The sequence below is a fragment of the Somniosus microcephalus genome, chromosome 3, assembly GCF_052327205.1.
Source record: "Somniosus microcephalus isolate GS21.2 chromosome 3, FLI_Smic_1.0, whole genome shotgun sequence".
Lineage (NCBI taxonomy): Eukaryota > Metazoa > Chordata > Chondrichthyes > Squaliformes > Somniosidae > Somniosus > Somniosus microcephalus.
In genome coordinates, this window is record NC_140989.1 from 269,303,400 (window position 1) to 269,323,899 (window position 20,500).

A 20,500-nucleotide genomic window follows, 5' to 3' on the forward strand; every position below is an offset into this window, starting at 1 on the left:
ATGGTAAGAGTTTTTATAGTTATATAAAAAGAAAAAGGGTGGCTAAAGTAAATGTTGGTCCCTTAGAGGATGAGACCGGGAAATTAATGGTGGGAAATATGGAGATGGCAAAAACACTGAATGAATATTTTACATCAGTCTTTACAGTAGAAGACACTAAGAATATCCCAACACTGGACAAACAGGGGGCTAAAGGGGAGAGGAGCTAAACATGATCAAAATCACTAAGGAAGTGGTACTCGGTAAAATAATGGGACTCAAGGCGGATAAATCACCTGGACCTGATGGCTTACATCCTAGGGTCTTGAGGGAAGTGGCGGTAGGGATTGTGGATGCATTGGCAATAATTTTCCAAAACTCCCTGGACTCGGCAAAGGTCCCGGCAGACTGGAAAACTGCTAATGTAACACCCTTATTTAAAAAGGGCAGCAGACAGAAGGCTGGAAACTATAGACCGGTTAGCCTAACATCTGTGGTAGGTAAAATTTTGGAGTCCATTATTAAGGAGAGAGTAACAGGACATTTGGATAATCATAATTTAATAGGACAAAGTCAGCATGGTTTTATGAAGGGGAAGTCATGTTTGACAAATTTGCTGGAGTTCTTTGAGGAAGTAACGTATAGGGTGGATAAAGGGGAACCAGTGGACGTAGTGTATTTAGACTTCCAAAAGGCATTTGACAAGGTGCCACACAAAAGATTATTGCTTAAGATAAAAAAATCACAGGATTGGGGGTAATATTCTGGCCTGGATAGAGGATTGGCTATCTAACAGAAGGCAGAGAGTTGGGATAAATGGTTCATTCTCAGACTGGCAATCAGTAACTAGTGGTGTTCCGCAGGGGTCAGTGCTGGGTCCCCAACTCTTTACAATCTATATTAACGATTTGGAGGAGGGGACCGAGTGTAACATATCAAAGTTTGCAGATGACACTAAGATGGGAGGGAAAGTAGTGAGTGAGGAGGACATAAAAAACCTGCAAGGGGACATCGACAGGCTAAGTAAGTGGGCAGAGATTTGGCAGATGGAATACAATACTGGAAAGTGTGAGGTTATGCATTGTGGCAGGAAAAATCGTAGAGCAAGTTATTATCTTAATGGCAAGAAACTGGAAAGTACTGAAGTACAAAGGGATCTGGGAGTCCTGGTGCACGAAACTCAAAAGGTTAGTATGCAGGTGCAGCAAGTGATTAAGAAGGCCAATGGAATGTTGGCTTTCATTGCTGGGGGATAGAATATAAAAATAGGGAGGTATTGCTTCAGTTGTACAAGGTATTGGTGAGACCGCACCTGGAATACTGCGTACAGTTTTGGTGTCCATACTTAAGAAAGGACATACTTGCTCTCGAGTCAGTACAAAGAAGGTTCACTCGGTTAATCCCAGGGATGAGGGGATGGACATATGAGGAGAGATTGAGTAGATTGGGACTCTACTCATTGGAGTTCAGAAGAATGCGAGGCGATCTTATTGAAACATATAAGATTGTGAAGGGGTTGGATCGGGTGGATGCGGAGAAGATGTTCCCGATGATGGGTGAAACTAGAACTAGGGGGCATAGTCTTAGAATAAGGGGCTGCTCTTTCAAAACTGAGATGAGGAGGAACTACTTCACTCAGAGGGTGGTAGGTCCATGGAATATGCTGCCCCAAAAAGCTGTAGAAGCTACATCATTACATAAATTTAAAACAGAAATAGACAGTTTCCTAGAAGTAAAGGGAATTAAGGGTTACGGGGAGCGGGCAGGAATTTGGACATGAGTCTAGGTTCGGATCGGTCATGGCCCTGTGGGTAGCGGAGCGGGCCCAGGGGCCGTGTAGCCTGATCCTGCTCCTATTTCATGTGTCTAATTCTGTTAGATTCAGGAGATGGTTCTGTGATAGTGGATTGGCGGTTAGGATCAGATCAGCCATGATCTTATTGAATGGCGGAGCAGGCTCGAGGGGCCGATTGGCCTACTCCTGCTCCTATTTCTTATGTTCTTATGTTATGTAGTAGATGTTGTGTATTTGGATTTCCAGAAGGCATTTGATAAGGTGCCGCATAAAAGGTTACTGCACAAGATAAGAGCTCACGGTGTTAGAGGTAATATATTACACTGGATAGAGGATTGACTAACAGAAAACAGAAAGTTGGAATAAATGGATCATTTTCAGGTTGGCAAACTGTAACTAGTGGGGTATCACAGGGATCAGTGCTGGGGCCTCAACTATTTACAATCTATATTAATGACTTGGATGAAGGGACCGACTGTACTGTTACCAAATTTGCTGCTGATACAAAGATAGGTGGGAAAGCAAGTTGTGAGGAGTGCACAAAGAGTCTGCAAAGGGATATAGATAGGTTAAGTGAGTGGGCAAAAATTTGGCAGATGGAGTATAATGTGGGAAAATGTGAGGTTATTCACTTTGGTAGGAAGAATAAAAAAGCTAAATATTATTTAAATGGAGAGAGACTACAGAATGCTGCGGTACAGAGTGATCTGAGTATCCTCGTACATGAAACACAAAAAGTTAGCATGAGGGTACAGCAAGTAATTAGGAAGACAAATGGAATATTGGCCTTTATTGCAAGGGGGAGGGAGTATAAAAGTAGGGAAGTCTTGCTACAACTGTACAGGGCGTTGGTGAGACCACACCTGGAGTACTGCGTACAGTTTTGGTCTCCTTATTTAAGAAAGGATATACAGGAAACTCTTTTTTTATCCGGCACCGACGGGACCAGCGTGTTGCCGGTTTATCAAAATTTCCGGATGACGGAGAGGGTTATCTACCGAGGCTATTTTTAACAAAGAAAAATAAAAAAATCAAGAAATGTGCAGTATACAGTAATTGGGTACTCACCTACAGAATGTTGTGTTAAATGGATGGTGGAAGATGCTTGATTAAGTACAGTACTGCCAGTTGAGGGTAATCCATAACTCTTTAATTACTTGACAGTAAAACAAAACTTATAAACGACTGTACAGTACAGTATAAAGTACTGTGGTTGACTGTACACTTATTCCAAGTCAACTGGTTCATCAGGAATATCCATGTCAGCTGAGTCATCAGGATCATGCACTTCAACAGATTCTTCAGGCACTTCCACTGCTTCAACTCTTTTGGAAGCTTTCCTAAACATGTCCCGGATGTCTGCTTGCTTAGTGGACTCTTGCCTTTTTTGTAGAAAGGTGGAATGCAGAATATGGAGGTGCATAACTTCTTGGGCAGAATAGCAAGGATGCCTTTCAGCAAATTTGAGGAATAAAGCAAATCCTTCTGCAGCTTTAGCCCAAGAAATCTTCTCTTCAGAAATCTCACCCTCTTCACTTTCCATCTCACTTTCCTTTTCTTTCTTTGGATTCAAAACATTCTCCATTATTTCATCATCACTTAGCATATGCACAACAGCAACTTCTCTATCTGCATCAACCCACTGCTCAATATCACTTTCACTGAGGTGACGTAAAGGGTTTGCTGGGTGTACATTTTTCACCATGCCAGCCATTTCCATTACTGTACTCCTCTTGGGCTGAAGATTGAACCCATGAAATTCCTCCTCTGAAGAACCTTCAGCAAACATTACAGAAGGCCACAATTTGCGCCAGGCTTGTCTCAAAGTGTGACGTTTCACCAAGTTCCAGGAACATGCAGCATTAAAGATGGCATCTTTAAGATTGTATTCCTTCTGAAATGCGTGAATATTGTCATCTTGGCTTATCAGTTTACGTAGGAAGTCTTTCTTGTAATGACACTTGAGATTTTAGATAATGACCTGGTCCATGGGTTGTATGAGGGAAGTTACATTTGGTGGCAAATAAATGGTGAAAATATTTCCCGAAACCAACTCGGATTCATGCGAATGGGCTCTACAATTATCAAGCAATAAAATGCATTTGCTATCTTCAGGTTTCCCTATTCTACAGAAATGTTCCCTCACAGATGGAACGAAAATATGATGGAACCAATTCGAAAAGATTTCCTTATCCATCCAAGCATTTCTTTGAGCTTTGTACTCAACAGGTAAGTGCCTCACATTTTTAAATGCACGGGGATTTTTATACTTCCCAATGACAAGAAGTTTAACCCGGTGTGATCCAGCAGCGTTCGCACATGTTAGCACGGTTACACGATCTTTATTTTTCTTGTAACCTGAAGCATTAGCCTCACTAGCCCCAGCAAGCGTTGATTCTGGCAAAAACCTCCAAAATAAGCCAGTTTCATCGGCATTGTATAGTTGTGCCGGCGACAAATCATGTTGCTGCACAATCCGATTAAAATAATTGCAGTATTCTTCTGTGGTGTCGTGATCAGCTGATTTCTTCTCCCAGGAAATATCGAGTCGTCGTATCCCGTGCCGTACCTTGAAGCATGTTAGCCATCCCTCAGAGAAAGTACACTTGTCAGTGAGCTCCATCTTTGCGTAGAAATCCTTCGCTTTTTCGATTAGCATGGGTCCAGAAATCGGAACACCCTCTGAACGCTTAAGAGAAAACCACTCATAAAGCACGGTATCCAGCTCTTCAAGCTTAGGCTTACGAAGCGTACGCCGTTTCTCTACACCCTTAGATGTCTCCGAGCTTGAATAAAACTTGAGCAGCTTATCCTTCTCAGATTTGATGTCATAGATTGTTGACGAACCAATTTTGAATTCATTCATAATGTTGATATGCTTCTCTCCCCTTTCTAGTCGTTGGCATATGTCGATTTTCTGTTTTAAAGTTAACACCACTCTCTTCCTTTTGCTTGGACCAACTTTTGGGATTTCCATAATGCAATGCAATGACTACCAGCAGCGTGGGAGACACACACTACCCCTGTAAAATGGCGGATCAGAAGAGACTACCGGCAGCGCGGGAGAGCCAGACTCCTGTTGCAGGGGTATTGATGTGTTCCGACTTCCGACAGCGCCAAGAAGCCGAGTAGTGGCAGTTTGGAAAACTACCCCCACTGACTAACTCGGCCACCGTGGGAGACTCGGACTCGGCAACATTGCCGGTTATTGAGGTGTTGTTTTCGGATCGAGAATTTTGCCGGTTAATAGAGAATTCCGGATATTTAGGTGCCGTTTAAACAAGAGTTTCCTGTACTTGCATTGGAGGCAGTTCAGAGAAGGTTCACTAGATTGATTCCTGAGTTGAAGGGGTTGTCTTATGAGGAAAGGTTGAGCAGATTGGGCCTATACTTATTGGAGTTTAGAAGAATGAGAGGTGATCTTACTGAAACATACAAGATTTTGAGGGGGCTTGACCGGGTAGATACAGGAAGGATGTTTCTCCTCGAGGTGGAATCTAGAACTAGGGGGCATAGTTTCAGGATAAGGGATCGCCCATTTGAAACGGTGATGAGGAGGAATTTCTTCTGTCAGAGGGTCGTGAATCTTTGGAATTCTCTACCCCAGAGAGCTGTGGAGGCTGAGTCGTTGAATATATTCAAGGTGGAGATCGACAGATTTTTGAAAAACAAGGGAATCAAGGGTTATGTGGAGCGGGCAGGAAAGTGGAGTTGAGGTCAAGATCAGATCAGCCATGATCTTACTGAATGGCGGGACAGGCTCGAGGGGCCGAATGGCCTACTCCTGCTCCTATTTCTTATGTTCTTATCAAGAAGTTGATCAGGCAGGATCTTCCCCATTTAATTATTCCCTCTTTAAGCCTCTCTGCCTCTCTACCACTTTCTCCTCCTTTAAGACGTTCCTTAAAACCTACTACTTTGACCACCAGTCCTAATAACTCCTTATGTAAATTTTATTTGATAATGCTCCTGTAAAGCGCCTTGATGGGGGCGATTTTGCCAGCCCTGGGGAGGCGGACTGCCGGGAAAATGGCAGAATCTGGGGGCGGATACCCATCCTGCCCCCAACCCGCCTCCGTGCCATCTTCCCAGGAGACGGGTACCCGACCCGCACCGGGTCCCATCTCCTGGAGGCGGGAAGGGGATTACAGCAGCTTAACTGCCTGTTAACAGGTAGTTAACAGGCAGTTAAGAGGATTATCCCCATTTTTCCAGCTGAGGTGCGGGCTTCCTGACGTCGGGAAACCCCGTCAAGGTCAACGAGGCGAGCAGTGGATCTGCAGGGGTCGGAGGGGTCCAAAAGTGCGCTGTGGAGGTAAGTATGTGAGGTGAGTAAAAAGTGATAGAAAAAATTTACTTACCTTTATTTCTTCTTGCAGACTTCAATCGTTGGGGATGCGGAGGCTCCGGCATCTCAATGGCAGAGATGACAGATGGCTGCTGAATTCTCCGATGCAACAGCCATCTGCTTTCTGCTCACAAAATAAGTTTGGTGAGTCTTGAATACAAGAACTCACCGAACAACAGAGAATGTCAGTGTTTGACAGCTTCTCAAAAATTTTTGACAGATGAAACGTCATAAGCTGACGTTCTCTGTAACCGACTTCCCTTTAACTGGCCTGCTAAGCCCGCTGGGCGGGCTTAACATGGTCAATCAAGGGAAAATAGCGTGGGTTGGCCACATGTCGATGGAAGCGGGACTAAAACCTGACAAGCAGCAGTCTCGCCTCCAACGCGCCCCCATTGGCAATATCACCCCCGAAGTGTCTCCTGGCCACTTGCTCCCTGTTTCTCAATGTTTTACACACCCCTCTGCTAGAGTTTAAACCTAGGACATTCCAGTGGTGGATCCTACACTAAATGGACTGAGCTACCCAACTTCAATATGTCACACAAAGAATGGTCACTTGAGTGAACTATTTGGGTGCAGCCAATGCCTGTGGATCTGTATCCCAGTAAGAATCGATGCTTTCAGAAGAGAAAGGGGTAAAAAAAACTGGAGGAAAGGTGTTTGAGATGTAGCAGACGGTGGGCTGGATTTTGATACTGGAGGTGCGTAGGAGGCGGGACTACAACTTTCAGGGTTGTAGTCCCGCCTCCATCGAGTTGTGGCCAATCCACGCGATTGACCTTGTTGAGCCTGCCCAGCGGGCTCAGCAGGCCAATTAAGGGCCACCCGGCAACAGGTGACGTCACAGATTGACATTTCATCTGTCAAGAGCTTTTGACAGATGAAATATCAGTGTTTGATCGCTCCTTGAAGCTGTCAAACACTGACAATCTGTACTCCAAGTTAATTCCTTCCTCTCAGGCTGATTTAGAGATCTCTCCAGAACAGAAAGCTGAATGCTGCAACTTTTGACAGCTCGCGGCCATTCTGCTTTCTTTGCCGGTGAGATGAGGGACTCCCGAGATCTGAAGGAAGGAAGGCTGTAAAGGTAAGTAAAACTTCTTTAAATACTTTACACACACCAAACACACTTACCTCTGCACTCATGCACCCATCACTCACCTGAACACCGGACATCTCGAACCCTCCAAGCCCTTCAGCCCGACAGCCCGCCTCGCTAACTTGGCGTGGTTTGGAGCTGTCGGGAATCCCACACTTCAGGGATAAAAATAGGGATTAGGCTAAAAACTGCCTGTTAACTACCTGTTAACAGGCAGTTAGTTGGCACTAATCCCCTTCCCACCTCGGGGAGGCGGCTCCCAGCACAGGTCGAGTATCCGCCTCCTTTGAAACTGGCATGGAGGCGGGATGGGTTTGTGCCCCCCGATTTCGAGATTTTAACCCCCCCACACGCCTCCACGGCCCAATGAAAATCCTGCCCAAAGTTTCTTAACCCTTAAAGTATTAATTATTAAATTTGTTTCATATGAGGTTCCTGTTTATAAAAAATGATTTAAAATCTGATGATGGATTTTAATTTTTTGAGGTGAAAGAAAATTGATCCCACAATACCCTCATTTTAATAAAAGGGTTATGGTTCCCCCCTGTTGTATTGTGAGTTTCTGCATTATATGCACGATAATCATATTCATCATGTGGATCAGTGGAATGGATTATTACACCAACCCATAAAAATGAGAACCCCATAATTGCATGACTTGGGGGGGAAAAAAGAAAGAGCTTGTATTTATATAGCAGCTTTCATGATTTCAGGAGTTCCCAAAGCACTTTACAGCCAATTAAATACTTTTGAAATGTGGTCACTGTTATAGTGAAACGAGGTAACCAATTTATGTCAACAAGGTCCCACAAACAGCAATGAGAATATAACCAGATTATCTGTTTTAGTGATGCTGGTTGAGGGATAAATGTTGGCCAGGACACCAGGAGAACTCTCCTGCTCTTCTTTGAATAGTGCAATGGAATATTTTATGTCCACCTGAGAGAGTAGATGGGGCATCAGTTTAATGTCTCATCCACAAAAGACAGAATCTCTAACAATGTAGCACTCTCTCAGTACTGCATTGAAGTGTTAGCCTATGTGCTGCAGTCCCTGGAGTGGGGCTATGAACCCACAACCAACTGATTTAGAGGTGAGAGTACTACCATTGAGCAAAGGCTGACACCTGGGCTCAGATGCTCTCTGCAGGTCAGTTTAAGACTAAATCCTATTTACTATAACCCACATTGCATCTGCCACAAGATTCTGGATCTTGAACAGTGTTTGGACTTGAACACGTTGGAAAATCCATCAATGTTTCAACTACTTCTCACAGGAAGAGAAGCATCAGAATCAATTTATTGTCCTGTTATTTTTCTCACCACACTTTGTTGAGCGCTTCTATGGTTTAAATTTATTGATAATCTTCAATAGACCAAATATCAGGGTGTGAAGGAAATCCCTGCTGCGCTTGGCTGTCAAGAGTCAACATTACATTGGATAGTCAACTTATCAAAGCTCAAGAACCAAAAAAAGTAATTGAATTGGGACAAAGAGCCACACATTTTCAAGTATGCTCACTAATATTCTCACTGTAACTACATGCAACCAATTTTGAAACCTAGCCCATCAGTGTGACATCGTCTTGCTTCCTTTCTCATTATTTACTTGAAATCTGGATTGTACTTTCTCATTCCTGCTCTCATTCTTTCTGCCATCCTTTCTATCTCATTCTCTCGTTACTCTTTCTCTCATTTTCAATCTCATTTCTCTCCTGTCTTTCTCTCATTCCTTCTCTCAATTCCAAATTAAAGTTCCAAGACTATAGTTTGGTTAGTATAAAACATAAGTCTTATTTATTAACTTTTCCTTCAGAAAATAATCAACTCAAAAGAATCATTTAACTTTCTACAATCTATAAGTGGTTGGAGAAATGTAAATGCTGAATTAAATGAGTGCCTGTATCAGATGTAAGATATTGTAATTAATACATTAAACTATTATCAATAAAAAAAATCTACTTAATCCAGATTAACATTCAGGACATGGGAAGGAAGTTGGTTTAGAAATGCATAAAACCTGTTTCCAAAAAATACAAGATTCATCATAAAATTAAAAATAAATTCAGATCGGTGAACCTCCAGTACTGGGACATAGCTGAGACAGCACTGGTACTACTGCACATCCAGCAGTAAACAGTTAATATAATACATTTCAGAATATGCACCTATTCCTGATCTGAATACAGGTCCTCGGTTAGCCTGCACTCTTACATTCACAGAGTACATGTGCAGCAGGGCGGCTGATCATTATATTTAACAGGCCGCACTCCAGCCACAGAAGACGCCGGTTGACTGCCCTTGTTATGACAAGAGACGAAAGCCAGCTTTCAACCAATGAATTGGGCACCGAGAGAACCTGAGATTTGCTAGTGCTTGTTTGAGAACTGCTTTAAACAACCGCTTAGCGAAATCTGGATTTTCAGGAATATTTTGGCTCTTTACTGGTTGGATTGATTGAGATTCTCTCCCGGGGGCAGGGGTCCGATTCATGTCACACTCGTGCCCGTCACTGAGAGTTTTTAATCGGAATATATTCATTCAAACTCACTACAGCACAAAAACAGGCCATTCGGCCCAACTGGTCCATGCTGGTGTTTCTGCACCCTCTCCAGCTCACCCTATCAGCAGATCCTTCTATTCCTTTCTCCCTGGTGTTTATCCAGCTCCCCGAGGACGGCCCAAAGCGCTTTCATGATACTTTAGATAAAAGTTACCGACCTTCCATTCCTCCTTCTCAATCCTCAGCACAATTCTCCCCTCTTCAGTAATCACTTTCTCTTTAAGCCTGGCCAGGTTTATTCGGTCCTGCCACACCATCGTCATCCTGAACAGAGAGGAAATGATCGAGAGCCGAAACTTTGAGCATCACTTCACCAGAAATGCATTGATTTTAAACCCACAGGAACTGTCAGCACTCACCCCCTCAGCGGCTTCCTTTTGCACCGCTCTCTTTCCTTCTCTCGGTCTTCTTTCAGCCTTTGAATCCTTCCTTCCCAGAGTGCTTTAACAGTGCCAACCGAGCCGGCACAGACCGCCACCCCCGTCATGGCTTGAGGCAGAGGCCGAGGGTCAGCGCATGGAACCGGGCGGAGTTCACGACCTGGGAGGGAGGCTGCAAACAAGCCCAGAGATGAATAAAATCCCGAGACAGCAGCAGGAGCGCCTCCTCCCCCAGCACGCACACACACAGTCAGACGGGAACACACGAAAGTCTATTTTCGACCCACAGCTTCAGCCCACGGTTGGACACCGCACCGCGGGGATTCGAGGCTGCTTCTCGGTCCCGAAGGCCGGCCCTGCCCCGAATCCTGTTCGGTGATGTACCAGCTTGTGTCTACACTGAGCAACCATTAGATTTGTTGCTCTGCCGCTGCCAATCTGTCTCTCCAATCGCCCGATTTTGCACCGATATTAAAAGCAAACCAATTTGTCTCTAGAGTGGATTTGATTAAACGCCGCAGGCGCTGGTCTCAGTCCCGATCAGACAGTGAAATCTCAGAGCCTCCCCAGCGCCCCGGTCACCGGGGGTGAGGCTCACAGGGACCTACTTCCTCTTCATGAGAACGGCTCTACGTTGTGATCCAGGGGTGAAATGTGATGCCAGTCTAAATTTAACCAATGACATAAATACAGGACGGCCGACCGGCCCACCGCCTCCTGGGACCCAGAGTTTGACATTTACACACGGAGCGCGCCCCGGGATGTTACTGATCACTAACATTTTTGTGATTTTCTCTAAATTTGCCAAGGTTTTTAAGGTCCATTTTCCACTGATTTTCTCCCATTTGTACACTAAAATAAAACTTAAAGAAAATAAAGTCTCGCATTTATATAGCGCCTTTCTCGACCCCAGGACATCTCAAAGCCGATGCGACGACCCTATTGCCATTAAACTGCTGACCAGCCAACTTCCTTTTCTGGCTCCCATGTTAGCTGATATTGTTAACGGTTCTCACTCCTCGGGTACTGTCCCCCTCTCCCTCAAATCTGTCCTCACCTCCCCTCTCAAAAAACCAACCCTTGACCCCTCCGTCCTTGCAAACTACCACCCCATCTCCAACCTCCCTTTCCTCTCCAAAGTCCTCTTGTTATCACCTCCCAAATCTGTACCCATCTTTCCCGGAACTCCACATTTGAATCCCTCCAATCAGGTTTCCGACCCTGCCACAGCGCCTAAACGGCTCTCATCAAAGTCATAAATGACATCCTTTGTGACTGTGACAAAGGTAAACTATCCCTCCTTGTCCTTCTCAACCTGTCTGCAGCCTTTGACACGGTTGACCACTCCATCCTCCTCCAACGCCTCTCCACCGTCGTCCAGCTGGGTGGGACTGCACTCGCCTGGTTCCATTCTTATCTATCTAATCGTAGCCAGAGAATCACCTGCAATGGCTTCCCTTCCTGTTCCCACACCATTACCTTTGGAGTCCCCCAAGGATCTATTCTTGTTCCCCTCCTATTTCTCATCTACACGCTGTCCTTTGGTGACATCATCTGAAAACACAACGTCTGGTTCAACATATACGCTGATAACACCCAGCTCTACCTCACCACTACCTTTCTCGACCCCTCCACTGCCTCGGATTTGTCACGCTGCTTGTCTGACATCCAGTACTGGATGAGCAGAAATTTCCTCCAACTAAATATTGGGAAGACTGAAACCATTGTCTTCGGTCCCTGCAACAAACTCCGTTCCCTAGCCACCGACTCCATCCCTCTCCTGCTCACTATCTGAGGCTGAACCAGACTCTTTGCAATCTTGGCATTCTATTTGATCCTGAGATAAGCTTCTGACCCCATATCCACTCCACACCAAGACTGCCTACTTCCACCTCCCTAACATTGCCCATCTCTGGCCCTGCCTCAGCTCATCCACTGCTGAAACCCTCACCCTTTGTTACCTCTAGACTCAACTATTCCAATGCTACCCTGGAGGCCTCCCATCTTCCACCCTCCACAAATTTGAGCTCATCCAAAACTCTGCTTCCCACATCCTAACTTGCACCAAGTCCCATTCAGTCATCACCCCTGTGCTCACTGGGTACTGGTCCGGCAACGCCGGGACTTTAAAATTCCCATCCTTGTTTTCAAATCACTCCATGGCTTCGCCTCTTCCTATCTCTGTAACCTCCTCCAGCTCTACAACTTTTCAAGATCGCTGCACTCCTCCAATTCTGGCCTCTTGCGCATCCCTGATTTTAATTGCTCCATCATTGGCGGCTGTGCCTTCAGCTGCCTAGGTCCTAAGCTCTGCAATTTCCTCCATAAACCTCTCCACCTCCCTACCTCTCTCTCCTCCCTTAAGATGCCCCTTAAAACCTACCTCTTTGACCAAGCTTTTGGTCACTTGTCCTAATATCTCTTTATGTGGCTCAGTGTCAAAGTTTGTTTGATAACCCTCCTGTGAAGTGCCTTGGGCTATTTTACTATGTTAAAGGGGATATCTAAATGCAAGTTGTTGTTGCTACCCTTGTCCTTCTAATTTTTGGAGGTCATGGGTTTGGGAGGTGCTGTCGAAGAAGCTTTGGCCTGTTGCTGTAGCTCATCCTGGAGAGAATACACACTAGCCACTGTACGCTGGTGGTGGAGGGAGTGGATTTTTTAACAAGGAAAAAATAACTAGGAAAGTTCAGTCACTTGAATTCAATACAGTAATAGTCCAATCCATAAGGAAAAATGCAGGAATTTCTTTATCCATTTATTATTTTGACTGGAAACACTGCTATTTAGTTGTAATATTCTGTTAGTTATTGCTGTTTATATTGGGGCACAAGAGAAAGTCATTGTTTGAATGTGTTTGACAAAAGGTCAGCGACCTGAAACATTAACTCTGTTTCTCTCTCCACAGATGCTGCCTGACTTGCTGTGTGTATCCCGCATTTTATGTCTTTATTTAAATCTATTTATTTTACTGGCTGTGTAACGTGAATGGTTCAATGGTGCTGGACAGTGGATGGTCAGAGACTTGAGCACATAAATCTAGGCTGACACTCCAGTGCAGTACTGAGGGAGAGCTGCACTGTTGGAGGTGCTGTCTTTCAGATGAGACATTAAACAGAGGCCCGTCTGCCCTCTCAGGTGGACATTAAAGATCCCATGGCACTATTTCGAAGAAAAGTAGGGGAGTTGTGCATGGTATCCTGGCCAATATTTATGCCTCAATCAACATCACTAAAAAAAAAAGATTATCTGGTCATTATCACATTGTTGTTTGTGGGAGCTTGCTGTGCGCAAATTAGCTGCCACGTTTCCTACATTGCAACAGTGACGACACTTCAATACTACTACATTGGCTGTAAAGTGCTTTGGGACGTCCTGAGGTTGTGAAAGGTGCTATATAAATGCAAGTCTTTTTTTCTTTTCCTTTACCCATTACAGATTTAGAACCGATTAAAGGCATTTCTAAGTGACTCGCTGCAAGGTATATGTAAATTGTGTGTGGTTGTTGGCTGAGAATGTAGTCAGATTCCACTGTGATTCCTTTTGTGGGAGAGTAGTTTGATGACACTCGTTATTTAGTCTCATCCATAAGTCCAGGAGGCACCCGAAGATAGGTAATACCCAGGGGACCACAACATGAGGCAGCATTTTAAGCAATGGCAGGGAACAAATTGGAGGGTTATTTTAAAAGAAGATAATTGTATACTTCAGCTGGTTAAGGCAGTGAGTAGCTGAAGTGTAAGGGCCAGATTCCTTTCCTAGTCTGTGCTCAGTTAGCTAATCTTTGCCTTACAATTGGACTCGGTGCAAGGAAGAGGAAGATCTTGATTGTTGTCCAATGACTCCTGTGGGAAAGCTTATGTGTGAACATCAGGTGAATGCGGGACCTGGCTGCGCTCTGATGTTATATGGTAGAATAACCTGCCAATACTCACTGTATTAGACTCACACATGAGCGGGTACACAAGGATGCCCAGTGCCCGTGGGTCTGTATCCCAGGTTTAGGAAAGGAAACTGGAGGAGAGAGAGAAAAAGAAGATGGAATGGAAGAATAAATAAAAACATTTTAAAAATTGGAAACTGGAGGCAGTTTAGAATTGGCGCTAACTATGCAGAATCTGCTGTTAATGTACTTTAGTTATAAATATACATTTAAAAAGCTATTAGCCCCTGTGCGCCGTTGTTGGGCTGTACCGGTGCTGAAACTCGTTAACCAACCCAGCAAACGCGGAGAACGGCGCTGTCATTGTGCCCTCCTGGAAATGCTGTATAACACTACTCACTAATGTGTAAATCTCACCTTTGGTTTTATATATATAAAACATGTTTATATCTTGAAAGTCAATTGTTGAACATTTGCCAGTTTTTTCTGCTCGAAACTGTAATCTGATAGCTTCTTCAAATAAATCCTTTTTAATTAAAAAAAACTCAATGATGTCAATCGTAGCGCAATAAAGTCACAGTTTGAAAGAAATGTGATTTTTTTTTTAAAAAGAGGGTGGGTTAGAAAATGTTTTTTAAAGATTTGTTTATTTCAACATGCAATGTGTCTGGTGGAGAGACAGGGAGAAAGACAACAACAACTGACAAGGGATACAGAGAAAATTAACAAAACTAAACGGAAAGTGTGGGTAATACGGTACTTTAATTAAAATAAACCCAAAGAACCATCGAACTCATTGATTAATTAGCTTTTAATTTGAAGAATTCTCACTTTAAAACATTACAATTTCCATTTAAGACACAGCAGCACGAATTAGTTTTTCATTTACAAAGCCTAGATAGAAATTATAATTTATAACTTTAGTTAAAATATCGTTAAAAGTTAAGTAAAACCATTAGCAAATCGGAGGGCCGGTACCTCGGGAGCTCCTCTGAGTGGCCTCTACTTCAGTGTGAAACGCTGTTTTGATCACTGAACGCTGTATGTGGTGCCACAGTGAATGCTAAGAATGCCTTTGCCGTGAATCTGTGCATGCCACTAATATTACAGCTGGTAGCAGCAGCCCGGTCCGCGCTCCAGGTGCCGGGCACAAGAACCCAGGCAGCGCCCAACCTGCTGTGCAGAAACTTTCCCCTGGGGCAGGAGCAAACAGGTTCCTTTTGGAGCTGGGAAGCTGTGAAGTTGGATAGGTCTAAGAGGAGGAGAAATGAAATAGCAACAAATAGCAATGACCGTTTCCATTTTTTCTCGAGAAAAGCGTGTAATTCATACGATTCACATTGGCATATTTTTATTATTACTTTATTGTTAAAAAAGCGCCAGGCTGCGGCCATCAGAGGTCCAGCGATCAAGTGATACGGGGAGAAGGCAGGGACAGGGTACTGAATTTGGATGATCAGCCATGATCTCACTGAATGGCGGAGCAGGCTCGAGGGGCCGAATGGCCTACTCCTGCTCCTATTTTCTATGTTTACGAAACGATGGTTAAAACCTTGTTTGGTGTAAGGGAACCATTGGACCGACGAAAGGAACTGCAAGGTTTAGATGTGGTGAATTTGTAAAATAGGAACAATCAAATGGAACATTAGACGAAATACTCAACCAATGCCAATTGTAACAGCAACCGGGTGAATAAAAAGAAAATACAAAAACAATTATCAGTTTTGAAAGACGTGAACATCCTTCCTTTCTGATTTTGGACCCAAGTGTAGAAGAGTCGGTTCAAAAACTCCTGTAAGTTCTGTGATCAGGGCGAATAACACGCTCCGGTGTCAGAGTGTCTTCAATGTCAGTGTAAGCTGATTTTCTATTCAGTAACACAGACTTGGACAGATATTCTGTTAACCTTTACGCTAGACGGAGATGATAGGAAAGTCGAATAAATTTTAGGAACCGAGGTAATTAAAAGAAAACATTTCAAATGCTGGAAATCTGCAATACAATGAGGAAGTCTCTGGCCGAAACGTTAACCTATTTTTTCAGTTTTCAGATGCTAAGTTTCCCCCCCGCACCCTAACATTTCCAGTTTTAGTCGGGAGCCGGGGATCCGCTGTTGACTGTGAGGTGATCGGTGGGTTCTGCCGAGGTTGAATGCGGTGCTCATGTTGTGTGACAGGTTCCCCGGTAGATTCACACGGCTCTGTTCATTATACATTATTCATGATACACGGCAAAAACCAGACAGAGGGCGAAGAGCGAATCGTTTTGGAAGCAGAATTCTGCGTAGGTGTCCACGGCTGGACTCCACACGGCTCTGCTGGAACACGACAGGTCGGAGGCTCTGATCGCCCCCAGCGCCAAGTAGCACACGATCTTGTACCGCTCGTAGCCCAGGGCTTTCACCGCCTTCTTCACACACTCGGCCAGCTCCACCGCCGCCACAGCCGAGCCCTGGGGCTCGTACTTGGCATCTTTCAGCCTGTTCTCCAGCACCGTGCGGATCGCAGCCCGAGCCTCTGTAGCCGAGAAGGTCTTGGCGGGACGCGGCTCGTAGATGTTGTCAGCCGGGCTGTTGAACCTGGAGCCGCTGGCGCCGGCCTTTGACCACTGGCTCTGTGTCATCCAGCAATCTTTCTCTCTCCTCTTCTCCTTTTCCCTTTTTGCCAGGGCTCTGGTTTGCTGCCGTTGCATCTCGTTGCCCGCACCCGCCGAACCCCATCCTTTGGAGATCGGACCGCTCCAGATCTTGGGGAAACCGCCTCCCTCGAAGCTCCTGCATTTCTTCAATCTTTCAATCTCCCCGAAGCCGCGGCTTCCCATTGCTTTAGCGAGAAGCGGGGCGATTGTAGCGGAGACGCGGGCTGGCTGAGATAGTTATCTGGTCTGATGCATGCTCATGTCACACTGGATGCACTGGCTGCGGGGACACATTTAACCCTTTGTCAGTGTCTGGAGCCTCAACTGGTGTCGGATCGACCCTTTGCAGATATTCCTGAAATAACCGCGAGTTCGGGAACCCAGTCAGGAAGGAGGAATCTTTGAATTCAGCCTATATTTAGAGGGCGCACCTGACGTGAGGGGGGCTGGTCTGGGGGCGGGCTGACAACATTCATTTCTGATTTCTTCCTTTCAACAATCTGGCCCTCAGCTCGCACCGTGATCTGCCTACTGCTCTGAAGTCGCTCTCTCCACTGTTTTAAACCCGGTTAATGCCTGTCCAAATAGTGCAGAGAATTAAATTCAGAGGGACCCACCCATCAAACATTGCTCGATTCTATTTCACAGTGTTCACAGAGGGCGAATGTCTGTCTAACTGTGCAGAGCATTTGTTGCACAGCAACTTCCCCCTTTTTGATTCTCTTTCTTCAGGGTAAGTGTTGGATGGAAAACACACTCTATTTGACCGGGCTGGATGGATGAACGAACTAACTAAATTATTGGGTTGGATGGCGCTCCTCGTCTGTAATTACCTCGAGATCCTATCCTGTATCCATGGCTACTACTCAGCCCCTTCAAATAGTTACTTAAAAATTCTCACGAAGGCATCGATTCTTGCCTGGTTATTGTTTCATTAAAGGCTTTTCACCCTTATTCATATATGAGTCTTGATTGTGGCTGGCTATTGGATCACAGGTGGTATCACAGCTGGGCCCAGCCCTGTGCTAACCTGAATACCACACACACATCCTTCCAGCAGGGGTGATTGGATTGTAGGAGTCTACGTACTCCTAGCAAAAAATACTGAACTCGGAGAGGTTCAACAGAAAAGGTTTAATTGTTGAGGCTGCATGCTGAACACAAAATGGAGTCAGAGACTACACAAAGTACGACTGCCTTTCATCAGTGCACAGCTTCGACTGCTCCTCCCCCGCTCTGGGCTTAACTATGTTGCAGATCGAGTTTCTTAAAGGTGTGATCCTTCTTAAAGGCATGACGCCTGATTTATAGTCTACGCACCGGAAAGCGGATTGTGTCCTTTCTGTGATCGGTACGCCACAGGATAGTGATAAGCAGCAAGCTGAGGTCAATCGCAGCATCCTTGCTCAGTGTTACCATTTCTGGGGCTAAGGTCAGTTAAATCAGCAGGACAGTGCAGATCAAATTTGTGACTTCCCAAGTCTGTATGGCCCAACTGATTGGATAAACTGAATGGGTCAGCGGCAAAAGTACTAGTTATCTTTTATTTTAACCAGTAGATTGCTCGTGGTTTTACCTAATCAGTTGGTGGAAGTTTTTTTTTAAATTTATGTACAAGATGGCAACTGAGTTGACAATAGACTGCAGACACCCGCTCCACAGAGACACCTAGTGACACCTGACAGAATAAAACAGAATGGAAATAATGGTAAATGTTGAGGCAAAAGGGTGCCCAAAAATCGTGACAACAGAAATGATGGGTTGTGGACAGGAAGTGCAAGATTTTTAATAACATAAGATCCATATCATAAGAACATTGTCAGGACACATTTCAGAAACCAGTAGAATGTTTAAAAATAACAACCTTAAATTGTAATTTCTTAGTTGTTTCTTGAATCTCCCTGTGGAAAGAAGGGGAATCGTCATGTCCCATTTAGTTACAATGTAGTGAGAGTTTTCTGACACACTGAAAATTTGTCAAATGTATTTGCATAACAGCAGTACCTTTTTGACACTGCACACCAAGTTTTGCCACATTAAATCCAAACATAATCGTGAGATCTGTGCTAGAGTGGAAAAGTAATTTGGACTCCAAAGCGACTATTTTTGACAAAAAAGAAAATCGCTTGATATTGTCTTCATGTGGATTAACTTTTCAATAGTTCTTGCAAACTGTGTAAGATGTGATGCATAATAACAGGCACCAATTTAATTTCTAATTTTATTTCTCAAGACTAATTAACTTCTGCTAATTTTTAAGGGTCTTTAATGTTAGGTTTATAATTGGCAATAAAAAGTAAGGTTTTTCAATTTCTGGTTTTATTTTTAGTGTAAAAATGGGAGAAAATTAGTGGGGAAACATTGGACCCTAAAAACCTGGGCAAATTCAGAGAAAAAAAATCACAAGAAAGATTTTATTTTGAACATCACTACTACTCAAGAAAAGAAGCAAGGAACTTAAGAAAGAAACAGTGAAGCTAAATGGTAACCCACAATTATTTACAGTTTACAGAGACCTTTTTATGGGGCGTGCCATCAGACTCCCACTTAAACCTTTAGATAGCTTTTTAAAATTAAATGTAAAGTTGAAGAACTCATGTTATTGTTGTGGATTCAGCCACTATGATGGTGGGATAATATTTTTTTTAAACTATTGCTTTCAGTAATCGACGCCTTGGCGTATGACCTGAGTCAGCCCTGATTAATGACCTTAGTGTCCAGAGGACTATCAGTGTGGTAATTGCATCAGTGCCTGCTGTCCTTGCTCCATACCCAACTAGGAGTAAAAGACTGACGTTTGCTGCAGTTTAAAGAATATAGTCCTCACAGCAGCACCTAAAGATGATCCAGATCCCCTTAAAATCCAAAATTGCACAGCCGTCATGTTTTTCCTCATTAAAATTGAGTGCAGAGATGTGCACGCCCACACCTATGCTCCACTGGTTTCAACATCATGTGTACACATTGTACAGGCAACTCACTGGTGGTGTCAGTGAGTAGGGTCATGTGAAGAAACACCACTTGCATGAAGTACCACCTGTGAAGATGTACCCCAGCAGAAGTTAATGCCTTACGGCAGGACAGAAATAAAATTGGCTAAAAGAAAGAAATTGAGGGGTTATTTAAAATGGAAAAACAAATTAATAACTTCTCTTTCCAAACTTGTTGGTGTCCTGGACTTACGGACCTTGATCCTGCATCTGTGTTTCTCCATTACAAAAAAAGCCAGTATACGAGTTTCTGCATGCAAGTAAAATATGTTAGAATAAAGAGTAAAATAAAATACCTCTCCCACAGAGCTCTTCAGTATGAACATTTATACAATTCCCCTCACCCCGCAGCGTTACTTTATATAGATGACTTGTCGACATGCTGTCTGCCACAGAGTGTCCAGTATCATGCAAATTATCACCCATTTATTCCACTGCTGCCAGGCATATATACCAGCCAAAGGTATCATATTTGTTGAACTTGCTTCATTTGATTCACTTGTGATAAAGTGCCCAGGCCTATTTCAAAAGATTTCAAACAGCCATGAATTTGAGAGTTACTCTCAAACATTCTGTTATAGCACTGAATCATTGGGCTGTGACTACCTACAATGCAGGCTGTGTTTTATTGCCAAAAGCGCCTTGGCAAAATTCTTTTTACACAGCTAGTAAATGAAGGTCAACCTATTATTGACGCATCAGAGATCTGGCATATTTTGAATCATAAATGACTATACTTTTTGTAATGGGACTTTGTTAGAATCATAGAAACTTACAGCTCAGAAGGAGGCCATTCGGCCTGTCGTGCCTATGCTGGCTCTTTG

The 20,500-nt window shown here is 44.0% G+C and overlaps 2 protein-coding genes across 4 annotated transcripts in view; both read right to left on the reverse strand.

Annotated features, from left to right (window-relative positions):
* lrrc39 (leucine rich repeat containing 39) overlaps positions 1-10,811 on the reverse strand; it is a 47,784-nt gene extending 36,973 nt beyond the window's left edge. For 2 of the 3 annotated variants that reach the window (XM_085982486.1, XM_085982487.1), the window contains exons 1-2: positions 10,146-10,810; positions 9,945-10,050 (exon numbers count right to left, since the gene is read on the reverse strand). In XM_085982486.1, coding sequence (XP_085838612.1) covers positions 9,945-10,050; positions 10,146-10,273 — 234 coding nt within the window. In that variant the 5' untranslated portion in view covers positions 10,274-10,810. Of the gene's footprint in view, positions 1-9,944; positions 10,051-10,145 lie in introns of all 3 variants that reach the window. The other variant, XM_085982488.1, reaches the window with a different exon arrangement.
* A 3,981-nt stretch (positions 10,812-14,792) lies between these two features.
* LOC147121916 (dynein light chain Tctex-type 5-A) lies at positions 14,793-17,209 on the reverse strand. Its single transcript, XM_085982457.1, has one exon. The coding sequence runs from the start codon at positions 16,867-16,869 to the stop codon at positions 16,264-16,266; it is 606 nt and encodes a 201-aa protein (XP_085838583.1). The 5' UTR covers positions 16,870-17,209; the 3' UTR covers positions 14,793-16,263.
* Between the last annotated feature and the right edge of the window lie 3,291 nt (positions 17,210-20,500).

Excerpts from the sequence above, each read along its gene's own strand:
- LOC147121916 (XM_085982457.1), bottom strand. The coding sequence starts at position 16,869 with ATGGGAAGCCGCGGCTTCGGGGAGATTGAAAGATTGAAGAAATGCAGG.